At 42.9% G+C, this 14732-nt stretch overlaps 1 protein-coding gene across 1 annotated transcript in view; it reads right to left on the bottom strand.

Annotated features, from left to right (window-relative positions):
* Positions 1-7031: 7031 nt before the first annotated feature.
* The window catches only part of abcc8 (ATP-binding cassette, sub-family C (CFTR/MRP), member 8), a 309145-nt gene continuing 301444 nt past the window's right edge, over positions 7032-14732 (bottom strand). Inside the window, exons 36-39 of the mRNA XM_041198027.1 lie at positions 11331-11464; positions 10130-10192; positions 7424-7583; positions 7032-7248 (exon numbers count right to left, since the gene is read on the bottom strand). Coding sequence (XP_041053961.1) covers positions 7449-7583; positions 10130-10192; positions 11331-11464 — 332 coding nt within the window. The 3' untranslated portion in view covers positions 7032-7248; positions 7424-7448. The remainder of the gene's footprint in view (positions 7249-7423; positions 7584-10129; positions 10193-11330; positions 11465-14732) is intronic.

Genomic DNA, 14732 nt, shown 5'->3' on the forward strand with positions numbered 1-14732 from the left:
TCCTGCCCCGTGTGGTTTATCAGTGTTTGAATGGCAGGACAAACTGCTCGGGCTGGTGCGGGGCTTGCCCCATCACCTTTGATATTTTGAACCTGCCTGTCAGCAGTGAATTATAGCACAGTAGAGGGATTAATCATGCGGTACTGGTTCCAGTTACGGGATTGGGTTCTGTGGTCAGCGGTGAACCAGCAGCGCCAGCCATTTATTGTCCTCTTACTTCCTCCGGGCTTTTGCATTGGAATCTGTGCTGATCAGAGAACCATTTCAGCACAACACCCTCTATTGGGCATCTGAAACCTGTGTGCAGAATAATGCCGCTCAGCGGGCTGATAATTAGCCCGGGAGTCTTTCTACCACCTCCCTACTATTCCTCAAAACAAAAAAAAGTGTGGATATGCGCTATAAGAAAGCTAAGTAGGGTAAAGTCTGAACCTGGAAGTGTAAATTGGAATAGTGAATTCAGTTTCACCTTTGGGTACAGAAAAATAAAACAAAGAGAAAGATTGCGTTTAAAAGAGAGGTGAAACAGAAAAAAAGGTTGAAATAAGTTGGATATTTTTCATTCTCCAGCAATAATTAAAACGTGAACGAATGAGACTCCACAATTGTTAAAGATAATTTTCAGTGCCAGAGAAGTATGTTGGCAGTAATTAAGATTTATCACACCTTTAAAAGATGTGCTGGAATGGACAAGCCTAAATTTTCTTGTGAAACATTTCTGGTGAGTCACTAAAGTGCAGCAACTCTTTGCCATTCCAGTGCCAAATCTATCAGCGTGATACTGCGATTACACAGTTTCTAGAGCAATATGAAGTGCAAACAACAACTTCCTGATTTCCACATTTAGCTGCACATGTGCTGTTGTCGACAGTTGATGTTCAATTTACACTTTAATAACAATGCGTGCTGATAGCCTCGCTGTTATTTTTACCACAAAATCCAAGCCACTTTTATTTATATGAAGGGACCCCAGTGGTCTTGACTCTGCCAACTATGTGTGTATTGAGGGTTTCAAGTTCAATTTTCCTGTCTAGGAAAGGATTCTGAGCAAATATGTTTACAAACATGTGTGACGTTTCCAGGCAAGTAAAATGTAAGTGTTTAGAGGATTGGAAGGGACTTTAAATGCACTCTGGATTGGTTTGCAAAACATGTCTTAGCACCCTTTAGACCCCAGTTGACATGGAACTGGAATGATCGTCTATACACGAACACTATCGGTCACGAGGTGCATAAGTTCTAGGTGAGGGGCAGCAGGTTTAGAGGGGATGTGAGGAAAAACTTTTTTACCCAGAGGGTGGTGACGGTCTGGAATGCACTGCCTGGGAAGATGGTGGAGACAGATTGCCTCACATCCTTTAAAAAGTATCTGGATGAGCACTTGGCACATCATAAACAAGGAATAAAGAAAGACAGTGGAACAGTAATGGCAGGAGTTTCTGGGAGTAATTTGGGAGACACAGCAAAAATTCATCCCTAGGAAGAAGAAGCATACTAAAGGGAGGACGAGGCAATCATGGCTGACAAGGGAAGTCAGGGACAGCGTAAAAGCTAAAGAGAAAGCATACAATGCGGCGAAGAGCAGTGGGAAACCAAGGGATTGGAAAGTCTACAAAGACGAACAGAGGACAACTAAAAAAGAAATAAGGAGGGAGAAGATTAAATATGAGGGTAAACCAGCCAGTAATATAAAAGAAGATTGCAAGAGATTTTTTTAGATATATAAAGGGTAAGAGAGAGGTAAAAGTGCACATTGGGCCACTGGAAAATGAAGCTGGAGAAGTAGTAGTGGGGAGCAAAGAAATGGTGGAGGAACTGAATAGGTACTTTGCGTCAGTCTTCACGGTGATGACACGAGTAACATCCCCAAAGTTCAAGAGAGTTGGGGGACAGAGGTGAGTATGGTGGCCATTACCAAGGAGAAGGTGCTAGGAAAACTGAAAGGTCTGAAGGTGGATAAATCACCTGAACCAGATGGATTACACCCCAGAGTTCTGAAGGAGATAGCTGAAGAGATAGTGGAGATGTTAGTGGTGATCTTTCAGGAATCACTGGAGTCAGGGAGGACTGGAAAATAGTTAATGTAACCCCCCTGTTTAAGAAGGGAGTGAGACAAAAGATGGGAAGTTACAGGCCAATTAGCCTGACCTCAGTCGTTGGTAAGATTTTAGAGTCCATTATTAAGGATGAGATTTCAGAATACTTGGACGTGCATGGTAAAATAGGGCAAAGTCAGCATGGTTTCATCAAGGGGAGGTCATGCCTCACAAATCTGTTAGAATTCTTTGAGGAGGTAACGAGTAGGTTAGACAAAGGAGAGCCAAAGGATGTTACCTACTTGGACTTCCAGAAGGCCTTTGACAAGGTGCCGCACAGGAGGCTGCTCAGTAAGATAAGAGCCCATGGTGCTAGAAGCAAGGTACTAGCATGGATAGAAGATTGGCTGTCTGGAAGAGGCAGAGAGTGGGGATAAGGGGGTCCTTCTCAGGATGGTGGCCGGTGACTAGTGGAGTTCCGCAGGGGTCAGTGTTGGGACCACAACTTTTCACTTTATACTTTAATGATCTAGATGAAGGAACTGAGGGCATCCTGGCTAAGTTTGCAGATGATACAAAGAGGTGGAGGGACAGGTAGTATTGAGGAGGCGGGGAGGCTGCAGAAGGATTTGGACAGGTTAGGAGAATGGGCAAAGAAGTGGCAGACGGAATACAACGTGGGGAAGTGTGAGGTCATGCACTTTGGTAGGAAGAATAGAGGCATAGACTATTTTCTAAATGGGGAGAGAATTCAGAAATCTGGAGTGCAAAGGGACTTGGGAGTCGTAGTCCAGGATTCTCTTAAGGTTAACTTGCAGGTTGAATCAGTAGTTAGGAAGGCAAATGCAATGCTGGCATTTATTTTGAGAGGACTAGAATATAAAAGCAGGGATGTGCTGCTGAGGCTTTATAAGGCTCTGGTCAGACCACATTTAGAATATTGTGAACAATTTTGGGCCCCGTATCTCAGGAAGGATGTTCTGGCTCTGGAGAGGGTCCATAGGCGGTTCACGAGAATGATCCCAGGAATGAAAGGCTTAACATATGAGGAATGTTTGAGGACTCCTGGTCTATACTCGATGGAGTTTAGAAGGATGAGGGGGGATCTGATTGAAACTTACAGAATACTGTAAGGCCTGGATAGAGTGGATGTGGGGAAGATGTTTCCATTAGCAGGAGGGATTAGGACCCAAGGGCAAAGCCTCAGAGTAAAGGGAAGACCTTTTAAAACAGAGATGAGAAGAAACTTCTTTAGCCAGAGAGTGGCAAATCTATGGAATTTATTGCCACAGAAGACTGGAGACCAGGTCATTGAGTGTATTTAAGACCGAGATAGATAGGTTCTTGATTGGTAAGGGGATCAAAGGTTACTGGGAGAAGGTGGGAGAATGGGGTTGAGAAACTTATCAGCCATGATTGAATGGCGGAGCAGACTCGATGGGCCGAATGGCCTAATTTCTGCTCATATGTCTTATGGTCTTATAACATTCAAGGCTATGGGCCAAGTGCTGGCAAATGGCATTAGGTAGGTCAGGTGTTTCTCACGTGTCGGTGCAGACTCGATGGGCCGAAGGGCCTCTTTTGAACTGTGTGATTCTGTGACTATGAGAGGACCACCTCTCTTAAGTAGGCTCCTTTCTATAGTCAGGTGGGTCCACCAACTCGTCACTTGTTCTGCAGTTTTTGGTCCCCTGTGGGAACCGCTTAACAGCGAGGCTAAAGTTGCCATTTAAATATGCGTTAAGAGCAGCAAAACTTCAGTAATTTAAGGTGACAGGAAGCTTTAAGGGTGACTATTTTTTTCCTGAAATGGTTTCGTGCTGGCATTTAACACTTGAATGTCCACATACTCAGTTGACAAAACGAGATCTGTAGTGTCCTAATACTTATGTCAGTATTAACTGTCCGAGGATGTATTTATTTAGGCTGTTTGCGTTTCAGACAGGCACAAATAGCCTGTCTCCTGCCTTGCTGGAATGGTAACATGACAGAACTGTATACACCTAAATACAGTTCAAAAAGCAAATCCTATAGGGTAGGAACGAGCTATGTTCTCTTTATAAACAAAACATCCTTACCCTCTGTCGCAATTTAGTGTGAGGTAAAGCTCTGGATTTAGCTTTTCATATATTTATGTTCTCGGCGAGGCGGATAATCCCAGATTTCCTGGAGTCCTTCCTCATAATTCAGTCTCCTAACGCTTGGGATAATCATCTCATCACTTTACAGCACTTTGACATGATACTGTAAATGGCTGGTGTTCTGAATGCAGTTATGAGTGAAAATAAAGGAACAGGAATTGCGTCCAGCCTCTTGATCTTGTTTTAGATACAGCGTTGCTGATTGGTATTTTAACTCCATTTACCCACGTTGGGTCCATATCCCTTAATAGCCTTGCCTAACAAAAAAATATCAACCTCAGATTTGAAAATTTCAATTGACCTGGCCTCAACAACTTTGTGTGTGTGTGTGTGTGTGTGTGTGTGTGTTTGGGGGGGGGGGGGGGGGGGTGGTGGGGGGCGGTGTGGGGGGTTTTGGAGAGGGGTGGTGGCGTTGTGGGGGTAGAGTTCAAAGATTTTCACTCGCCTTTGTGTGAAGAAATGTTTCATGGCATCACTCCTGGATGGCCGAACTCTAATTTTAAAGTTACGCCCCTTCAGCAGCTCAATTACACCATCCTTCAATTCGAATCACTTGTTAAAGAATTTTGTTGTGGACTGTTGCAGGCATCTATAGATTTTGAAGAGAAAGTAATCTCGCCAAATGAATAATTAGATCTGTTTTTATTTGTAATCATAATTTTCATTGTACGTTGTAGGGGCCTTGGACCCAGTGGTTGGCGTATAGCGGGGCAATAGTAGCAAGCAACAAAAATTCAGCCAAATTATGGGTATCAGGTGCGTTAGTAATCTTAGTAATCCAGAGCTACTGAGGTATTGTAACGGAAGGGTACTGGATTGAACGGGGTGGGGGGGGGACGTTTGCGGCGCGAATAGTTCATCGGCAGCTTGGGCGCTTCGTATTCATTGGGTTCATGTTCCTGAGCTCCAAATAGAGCCCTGACTGGTTGTTGTGATCGCTGACTCTGGTGGTGCACAGTTGCAGATTGTGGGATGGATAACATTACGTGTGGATGTTAGATTGTTGCAGCTATCAAAGAATCGGATTAAATCTAACCTCTGCATTTATCTCGTTGACTGGCTTGGTAGATATTTGTGGCACAGGTTGCTACGTGATTGTGATGTGTTGCCCGAATGGGAATAGATCGGGAGCCCAGCTACTCATCAATCCAGCATCAAATAGACCTTCGTCCGAGTGGAACTTCCGCCTGCTGCTTGCTCCTTGACGCAGGACGTGAAAAGCCAAAAGCGTGAGAGCTGTGTTCACAACTAGTTACTTCGAGTGAACAAATAACTAGAAGCGAATGGCACCGGGCAACAGTAGAGTCTGCTAGCACATTGCAAAACGTCAAAATGCTCGAGGTAGCTCGCAGCTTCAACATACTCGGAGATTTGGCTGTGGATTTTCCGATCTTTCCACGTGCGTCTTTATATTTCTTATCATTTACTACAATTGGAGGGGATAGGACCAGCCCTCAACCATTTGGTTTGAATATCTGATTGACAATATTCTTCACCCTCAGAAAGATACGTTCATTTCTTGAACTTACACCCCACGTTCTTACCTGGTGTTGGTGTTTGGAGGTGAGTCAGTGAGAACTGTCTCAGATCAGTCCAAAACAGCGGGTTCTTTAACTCTCCCTCCAGCAATGTCAGCGCAGGTCTCTCCTGAGTGTTTACATTTCATAATTTCCAAGCGAACGTAAAATAAAGCCCTCGGTTCCTTAAACAAGTGAGTATTAAACGCACGGCTAAGATAACGACCCTGTAAATGTGGTCGATTATTTGGAGGACCGAGTCCATTACACCGAGTGTCACCACCATGTTAAATTAGCAGTTTAACCTAATTAAATAGAATGGCATCTATGCCTTACAAACGCGTCGTTGTCCCTCCACTCTGCGTTGTGCTGTAGTGGGAAATTTGATGTTTGTTTTTTTTTTGGGGGGGGGGGGGGGGGGTGGAGGAGGGGGGAGGAGCTTTGTTTTCCTTTTCAACTGCATTTACTTGTGTACCTTTTGTAGGCAGTGCCCCATTTGCTCCCATTAGTATTGTGATGGATTAATAAATAGTCAAGAAAGGTATACCTACTGGAGTAATTTTATCATATATTTAGTTTAGGTGTAGTAGTCCACAAAGTATGTGTAATATTTGTAATGGGGTAAACATTGACTCTTAAATGAATTGACAAAATTATTCAGCTTGTCTTTTTTCTAGGAGCAATGGTAAACCTTTGTGTTTGTTTTGTGTATATTGCCTGAATAACATAACATTAATGGCACAACCAACACAATGAAATAATTTCAGAATTAAAGGGTAGGTGGATCAAGTGTTTCTGAGGTATGAGAAATGTATTCTCTATTGTGTGGAAATGCATCACAGGTAAAGAAGATTTGCTTGTATATAAATAACCAACAGTGCTATATAACTTTGAACAGAGAATACAGACTAAAACTGTAGTGCTGTATATGTAATTGTTAGTTTATGTATTTGATGTTATTAATTTTATGTATGGAATGAATAACATTTGGGGTATGCTTCCAAAGTATTGTGGGATGGAATGTTTACAAAGTAGATACTAGAGAATTTAGAGCATTTTTGCTGATCCGAATTGGGAATTATGATTGATTTATGAATGTGTATGGTGTTAAATGCATGTTATGTGTATTAGCTTTATAGGATTTAGAAGCTTATGGAATTCTCTTAAGTAATGGTAATACTAAATGTTGCTTTCGTTTGATGTTTGAAATGGTTTTATGTTAATGTAGAGTTTAGGTTTGTATTGTAGTAATCCTTTTGTATTAAGTTGTGCTAGGAATGATGTGACTTAACATTTTGTTGTGATGGTGGTGAACAACTTATATCACTGCAACACAGTCATTAGAAATGTGCCAATTTTATTTACAGATCAAATGAAATTACAAAAGCAACTCCAGAATGCAATTATTGCTGTGTATTATTTATCTGCCTGCACAAAAGAGGCAAAGATTCCATCCCTTTGTTCCAAGAGTATGCTGGGAGTGTCATATTCTAGGATAATTCCTCTTTTCATCACAATCACCAAGTCTGCATTCAAAATTGTATGCACTCGATGCTGGAAAACAGAAACACCCAATTAGCATGATTTACTGCAAATCAAGGTACCTTTTCAAAAGTATGAACATTGGTTAGGCACTCAATGCTGAAATATAAAACACAGCCTGTGTTAGTGTGAAAGCAGAATACAAGTCTTATTTGTGTGAGTGATAACACAGCATTCCCATACAAACCCAGCAGGCCAATTTGCGACCATCTCTACTTATTGGACTTGACTAAAAAGGCAAAGGTGCCATTCTTGCTCAGTAAATTGGATACAGTATCATTTTCTGCTATTGTGCCCTCTGACAGGACTATAATCTGATCCGCATCCAGAATTAGCGAAACTCGATGCTACAAGAAAAAGAGGTAAAAATCTTTCATACAAGCCTGAGATGAGCCAGGACATTACAAAGATTCCATAATATCTACTGTCTTAATAGCGTACAATACATTATTACTACCCCATCCCACCTTCGCCATTGTAAAATACCAAATCAGAATTTTGTACCATGCCAATTTAAATTCACCCCATTAATAACATTCATTGTTCTTTTTTTTCCCCAATCATCAAACTAATTTTAAACAACAGTTATCTTTACAAACCAATAGTTACTCAAACCTTCCTGTCACACAGGCACATGGTAACAGGTGTAGATCATTCAACCCTTCATGCCTGTGCCTCTATTTAGTTATATTATAGCAATATTTCCAGCTCTTTTAACCATGTGCTATCCTGAATCTCTCTGACAGAGAGGCCTGTAATTTAATATTGCTCTTGGACAGATTGAGTGGGGAAATTTTAACTGCTGTACCATTAATATAAGCAAGTCCAACAATAGCTCACCCTCATTATTGTACCTGATTGCCTACCTCAAATACAGTAATAGAAATATTTTGATATTCTACATATTTTTTTAAAAATTCATTCATGGGATGTGGCCATCGCTGGCTAGGCCAGCATTTACTGCCCATCCCTAATTGCCCTTGAGAAGGTGGTGGTGAGCTGCCTTCTTGAACCACTGCAATCCCTGTTAGGGAGGGAGCTCCAGGATATTGACCCAGTTACAGTGAAGGAACCATGATATATTTTGAAGTCAGGATGGTGAGTGGCTTGGAGGGGAACTTCCATGTGGTGATGTTCCCATGTGTCTGCTGCTGTTGTCCTTCTAGATGGTAGTGGTTGTGCGTTTGGAAGGTGCTGCCTGAGGAGGCTTGGTGAGTTCCTGCAATGCATCTTGTCGATGGTACATACTGCTGCCACTCTTCGTCGGTGGTGGAGGGAGTGAATGTTTGTGGATGGGGTACCAATCAAATGGGCTGCTTTGTCCTGGATGGTGTCCAGCTTCTTGACTGTTGCTGGAGGTGCACTTATCCAGTGAAGTGGAAGGTATTCCATTGCACTCCTGGCTTGTGCCTTGTAGATGGTGGGCAGGCTTTGGGAGTCAGGAGGTGTGTTACTCACTGCAGGATTCCTGGTCTCTGACCTGCTCTTGTAGCCACAGTATTTTTATGGTTAGTCCGGTTCAAGTTTTGGTCAATGGTAACCCCCAGGATGATGATAGTGGGGGATTCAGTGATAGTAATGCTATTGAATGTCAAGGGACAATGGTTAGATTCTCTTTTGTTGGAGATAGTCATTGTCTGGCACTTGTGTTGCATGAATGTTACTTGCCACTTGTCAGCCCAAGCCTGGATATTGTCCAGGTCTTGCTGCATTTGGACATGGACTGCTTCAGAATCTGAGGAGTCATGAATGATGCTAAACATTGTACAATCATCAGCGACCATCCCCACTTCTGACCTTATGATGGGAAGAAGGTCATTGATGAAGCAGCTGAAGATGGTTGGGCCTAGGACACTACCCTGAAGAACTCCTGCAGTGATGTCCTGAAATTGAGATGATTGACCTCCAATAACCACAACCATTTTCCTTTGTATTGGCTATGACACCAACCAGTGGAGAGTTTTCACTCGATTCCCATTGACTTCAGTTTTGCTAGGGCTCCTCGATGCCACACTTGGTCAAATGCTGCCATGATGTAAAGGGCAGTCAGTCATTCTCACCTCACTTCTAGAGTTCAGTTCTTTTGTTCATGTTTGACCTAAGGCTGTAATGAGGTCAGGAGCTGAGTGGCCCTGATGGAATCCAAACTGAGCGTCAGTAAGCAGGTTATTGCTAAGCAAGTGCCGCCTGCTTCTATCACTTTACTGCTGATCAAGAGTAGACTGTTGGGGAGGTAACTGGCTGGGTTAGATTTGTCCTGCTTTTTGTGTAGGGACATACCAGGGCAATTTTTCACATAGCCGAATAGATGCCAGTGTTGTAGCTGTGCTGGAACAGCTTGGCTAATGGTGTGGCAAGTTCTGGAACACAAGTCTTCAGTACTATTGCTGGAATGTTGTCAGGGCCCACAGCCTTTGCATTATCCAGTGCTGTGGGCCCTCACCCCATCCATAAGAATTTGAATTCAGTTTAAACAAGAAATAATCAGTAAAAGTGACTATGAAGCTGTCAGATTAATCCAACTGGTTACTCATCCTTACTCAATCTGCCCTGTAGGGACTCCAGTCCAACATCAGATGTAACAGATCACAAGGTGGCCCACCATATTCTCATTGGCAAAATATGTAATCCTTGTTTGTGATGTCCATATTCCAAAGTGAATTTTAAAAAATCCTTGCTCAAATCAGTGTACAAGACAGTCAAAAATTCAGTGTTCTGTTCAACTGAAATTCCTTGGGGCAGCAGTGGCGGGGGGGAAACTTTCTTCCTATTTAAAATCCTGTTCTTCAAACTCCTATTTCATCTACAATCAATGGCACCTAATATCCTGGAAACTTCATGACCATTCCAAATTTGAGCAGAATATGAAACCAATAAAGCAGGTAATACTTACTGCGATGGTCACCACTGTCCGATCTGCAAAGGCTGTCATCACAACCTTCTGTAAAATATTTTCCTATGAAAGACAACAATCAATGTTAATTCCTTTTCCAACAAATTCTACATACTGATAACTACAGTTCTAATAATCCCCATATTATAGTTTTTTTTTACTATGCTACATGAGTCTTTCTGGAGAAAGATTGCTCACTTTGTTTCAGGACAGGGTTTGAGTATAGATTTACACCACAGCATATTGATGTGATGCAAAGGGAAACCACTTTCCTCCAATATGAAGATTTTATTAAAAATTATACAGGATTATTATCTCTTGGCTTTTATATTATCTATCTCTTGAGATATAACCTAGAATTTTAATATCTTTTCCACAGCCTTATCAAGTTTGGATGCAGCCTGTGAACCAGTGTTCTTCCACACCACTGGGCTTACTTTCATTGAGTATAATTTCTTCTGCTAGTTCTTTTACCAAAATGTCATCTCACACTTAGTGACATTGAAATCCATCTGTTCACTTTCCCCCTCTTTATCATTATCCTTTTACACCTTCCTTTGGTCATCTGAAGAATTAATTAAACCTATTTTATAAGTTACTAATTTCAACATAACTACCTCTAGGCCTACGTGTGCAAATAATTGATGCAGCCGGTGAAAAGAAATGGCTCTGTGACTGAAAACTGTTGGACACTATTAGCCACTTCAACCTCTCTGAAAACCGCCCTCTACTCTTTGTTTTATCTTTAATAACCAATTTTTAATATAGGTTGCGGTTTCTCCCTTAATTCCAGACCCTTGTGATACCTTGCCAAAAGCCATTCAAAAAAGTCCATGCACATTGCATCAATTATAATTGCCTTATCCACCTTGTCTGGTATTTCCTCATGGATTTTCAGGGTTGTCAAGCATAAATGTTCCTTTTGAGATCTGTACTGACTACATTTAAATGTTTCTGAACATTTAGATATATGGTAATTTCATTTTTAATTAGAGAGACTAAAGTTTCTTTCCTCAGAAGTTGAACTAACTGGCCTCTTTACAATATTTTGATGGGGTTATTTTTGATTCCCAGTCAAAGCTATGGTGCAAAACTTTCAGTTTTAAAATATCTTTACAATTCCTAGAATCATTTTACAGAACCCTGGGATGATGTCACACAATGAATGATCCACCAGTGGAAGCTGAACCATGGTACTTACTGTTTCCATGTCTATTGAGGCTGTGGCTTCATCCATGATCAGCACACTACTCTTGCGCACAAATGCTCTTGCCAAGCAAAACAGTTGACGCTGACCCAAGCTAAAATTTTCTCCTCCTTCAGTTACTATAGCATCTAATGTTCAAAGGTGAAAATAAAATAAATTAGGAACCATGATAATCATTGAGGTGACAGGTAACTTACACCTAAACTTCAATAAATAAATTTACATATTACGTACAAAAAGGCCAAGAGGCTCTTATGCTTCTGGTAAGGTATGAAAAAGGAATATGTGGTTATTTTTCCCTTTACTCAATCTAAACATATTGCAAATTATTGGTGCCTTGTTTATTGTTTCAGAACTGAAATTACTTTGGGCCAAATACAAAGAGCCTGATAATTAGTGTCAGAATGTGTCTGTGTGTGACTTCCAGCATTGATTGTGCCAAAGTGTGTGGTCTCATCAGGAGGCCATTTAATTTAGATAATGGAGGCAGATGCCTGCACCACTATTGAAACCCGTCACAGACCATTGGCTGAAAAAAATGTGACAGCATTCCAGTCAAGATCTGGGGCTGGGGATGAGGGTGGGGTGGGAGGGCACTACTGCTAAGTTCTCTGCTGGGTCAAGACGCAGGAACACCTGGTCTGTAAGTTCCTACCTTCAGGCACAACCTTACCTATGCCTTGTTTGAGGCAGGCAGCTGCTCTGAGCTACTCTGTCCTCAACAAGACCACACAAATCCTAGTCAGGGAAGGCAAGAACCAAGTGTACCTAGGTCCCAGCAACACGCAAATTTTCCACTGAACTCCTCCTGAATTTTCAGCCCCAGGAACTTTTTCTGGATATATTCAAATAAAACCACATTACTTAAGATAAACATTTCCCCCTCAAACACTCCGCAATTAAAATAAAAATAATGCATCTTATTGACAAATGTTTCATTCCTTATTCCTCAACAAATCATTGGCACAAAGTGTACTCCCACATTATTCTCTGCCTTTATCCTTGATTTTCAATAAGTAAAAATGTTATCATGTTTACTAGTAGCCATCATAGTTGAAATATGACCCTTTCTTCATTGGATGTCCAGACACGGACATTTCCAATAGGCATAGCTGCTTGGTAGTTGGGAGCAAGGACCATGGATGAGTTTTCTCCCAACTTAACATGACAACAGAAAAGCCAACCGTAGTGATTCTATTACTGTTGTGACCATGTTTGGATTAGCTAAGAACACAGACCAGGAGTCAGACCTCAGATTTATCTCCTTCTTATGGTCCAGAGTAGTAACCAATAAGATGTGTTTACTGAAATGACAGTGAGGGCTTTGATTGCTGAGTTAATACTTCCTATGGTTACTAACATCACAGGTGCTGACTTGTACTTCAAAATGTTTTTATGAATACCTGCAATTCACTGATACTAGATCCATATAGCTGTTCTTCAGGAAGGAGTCCAGAGCATATCAGTAGACTTTGACCAAGAGTCTTGTGGCACCTTGTGTACATTCTTATGTCTACAATTGTTTGGCAGAAGTTAACAAATGATACTCAGCATAAGACCTCAGCCAAAGTGACGGATGAGAGGGAGGTGACACCTTGGATACCTGTCCTTTGGTCATTGGCCAGAGCCAAGTCATTGACATAGGGTAAACAGCCAGTCCCTAGAAATAAAGAGCTGAATCGTCCCAGATTTGCACTAAGTGTGCTAGCGGGTGGGTAAAACCTGCTGGCTGTGATGGCAGGTTTTCACGCCATGTCATCCCAAACCGGCCACATTATTTATGCATTCTCAGGAAACACGCTGTTTCCAAGGCGGGTGGGCTCTCCATCGCCTGCCCACCATCATTTTGCAGCTTCATCACGCTGGGCGCCATATTTAAAGAGCAGCCGCATGCACACATCTCAGTGCTTCCAGCCCAGGACTACTGCAGGGAAGATGTCCACGAAAGGCAAGAAGACTGCAGTGCCCAGGTTTAGCAACACATCACTGGAACGTCTTTTGGACACCCGCCACAATGTCGTCTACCCCCGCTCTGGCTGCAGGATGTGCAGTGGCATGACCAACAAGGCTTGAGAGGCGGTGGTCCGTGCCAACACCTTCAAAAGAGGAGAGCCACCCAGTGCCGCAAGAGGATGAATGATGATCTCTGTTCTGCCAGGGTTAGTCGCTTTTCTCATCACTCTCACATTCACAAACCCATCACACATCCACAGGGCCCTCACTCGCTGCCAGTTCAAGGAACATCACCATTCACTCTCTCACACACTTTCATTGTCTCCATGGGACCACTCACCACCCACACATGCCAGGCATATTTATCATCAGGCCTGGCAGGCATCCTGCTTACACTCTCTCCATCCCTATTCATGCAGGACAAGCTGACACAAAGCAACAGGAAGAGGTCACAGATCGGTGGAAGAATGCCTGAAATCAAGGCCCTCAAGGACTTTGAAAACAGAGCCATCCAGCTGGCCAACGAGGATCTGGACCTTTCCTGTGCTGACGGTGAGGTTGGCGCTGCTCAACCAAGTGAAGATCCAGCAGTGCAATGTCTATCAGACAACTATGCTGTGAGTGATGTGTCCTGTTTCACAGGCCACCACCATGCACTAATTATATCTCCTTGCTTTCGCAGGCACATCTGCCAAACAACTGACCATGACCCAGGGCTTCCAATTAAGCCCCGGGGAAACCTCTGGAGAGGAATTTGAAGGCACCCTACCCGAAGTCCCATCACAGCATTCACCCACACTCTCTACCAGTGCAGAGATACACACCTTGATGGGACTTAGCTTTAGAATAGCCTTGGAATCACAATCTGGTAAGCACATTGCACTGTCTGATCTACAGCAGATGGAGGCAGGAACTTCCCAGGCCTCCAGTACTCAGAGGACTGTTGCTGGAGGTCAGGAATTTGTTGAGTCTGAGTCAGATGATGACCCTCTAGATTTTACCATGTCACAGTTGCTCGAGCTACAAAGGCAAGCTTGGGAACATCAGGAAGGGATGTCCACTGCACTCCTCAGATTGCAAGGCACAATGGAGGAGTCCGACCACCTTTAGGCTGAGGTGATAGTGCCAGCATGCCAATGCACTAAGGTCAATGCTGGTAGGACGGCAGCCGCCATGGAGACTTTGGTCCAGGATATTGATCCCACACTGCTGCACGGACTGAACTCCATTGCTGATGCCATAGTTGGCCTTCAACAGTGTGTATGCAAGCGGGATGCAGGGCAGCTCGATCTCACTCCAGCTATCACTTCTCCTCAAAGAGGCAGACTGGGACCTTTAGGCACCCATAGGGAGGAGGATCAGCAAGTGTCTCCCCTGGAGCCATCCATCCAGGTGACTCCGGGAGTGTCTGGCCCATCTGAATCCCCTCTACCTGTGACCTCA

This window comes from Carcharodon carcharias, chromosome 10 (assembly GCF_017639515.1).
Source record: "Carcharodon carcharias isolate sCarCar2 chromosome 10, sCarCar2.pri, whole genome shotgun sequence".
Classification (NCBI taxonomy): Eukaryota; Metazoa; Chordata; class Chondrichthyes; order Lamniformes; family Lamnidae; genus Carcharodon; species Carcharodon carcharias.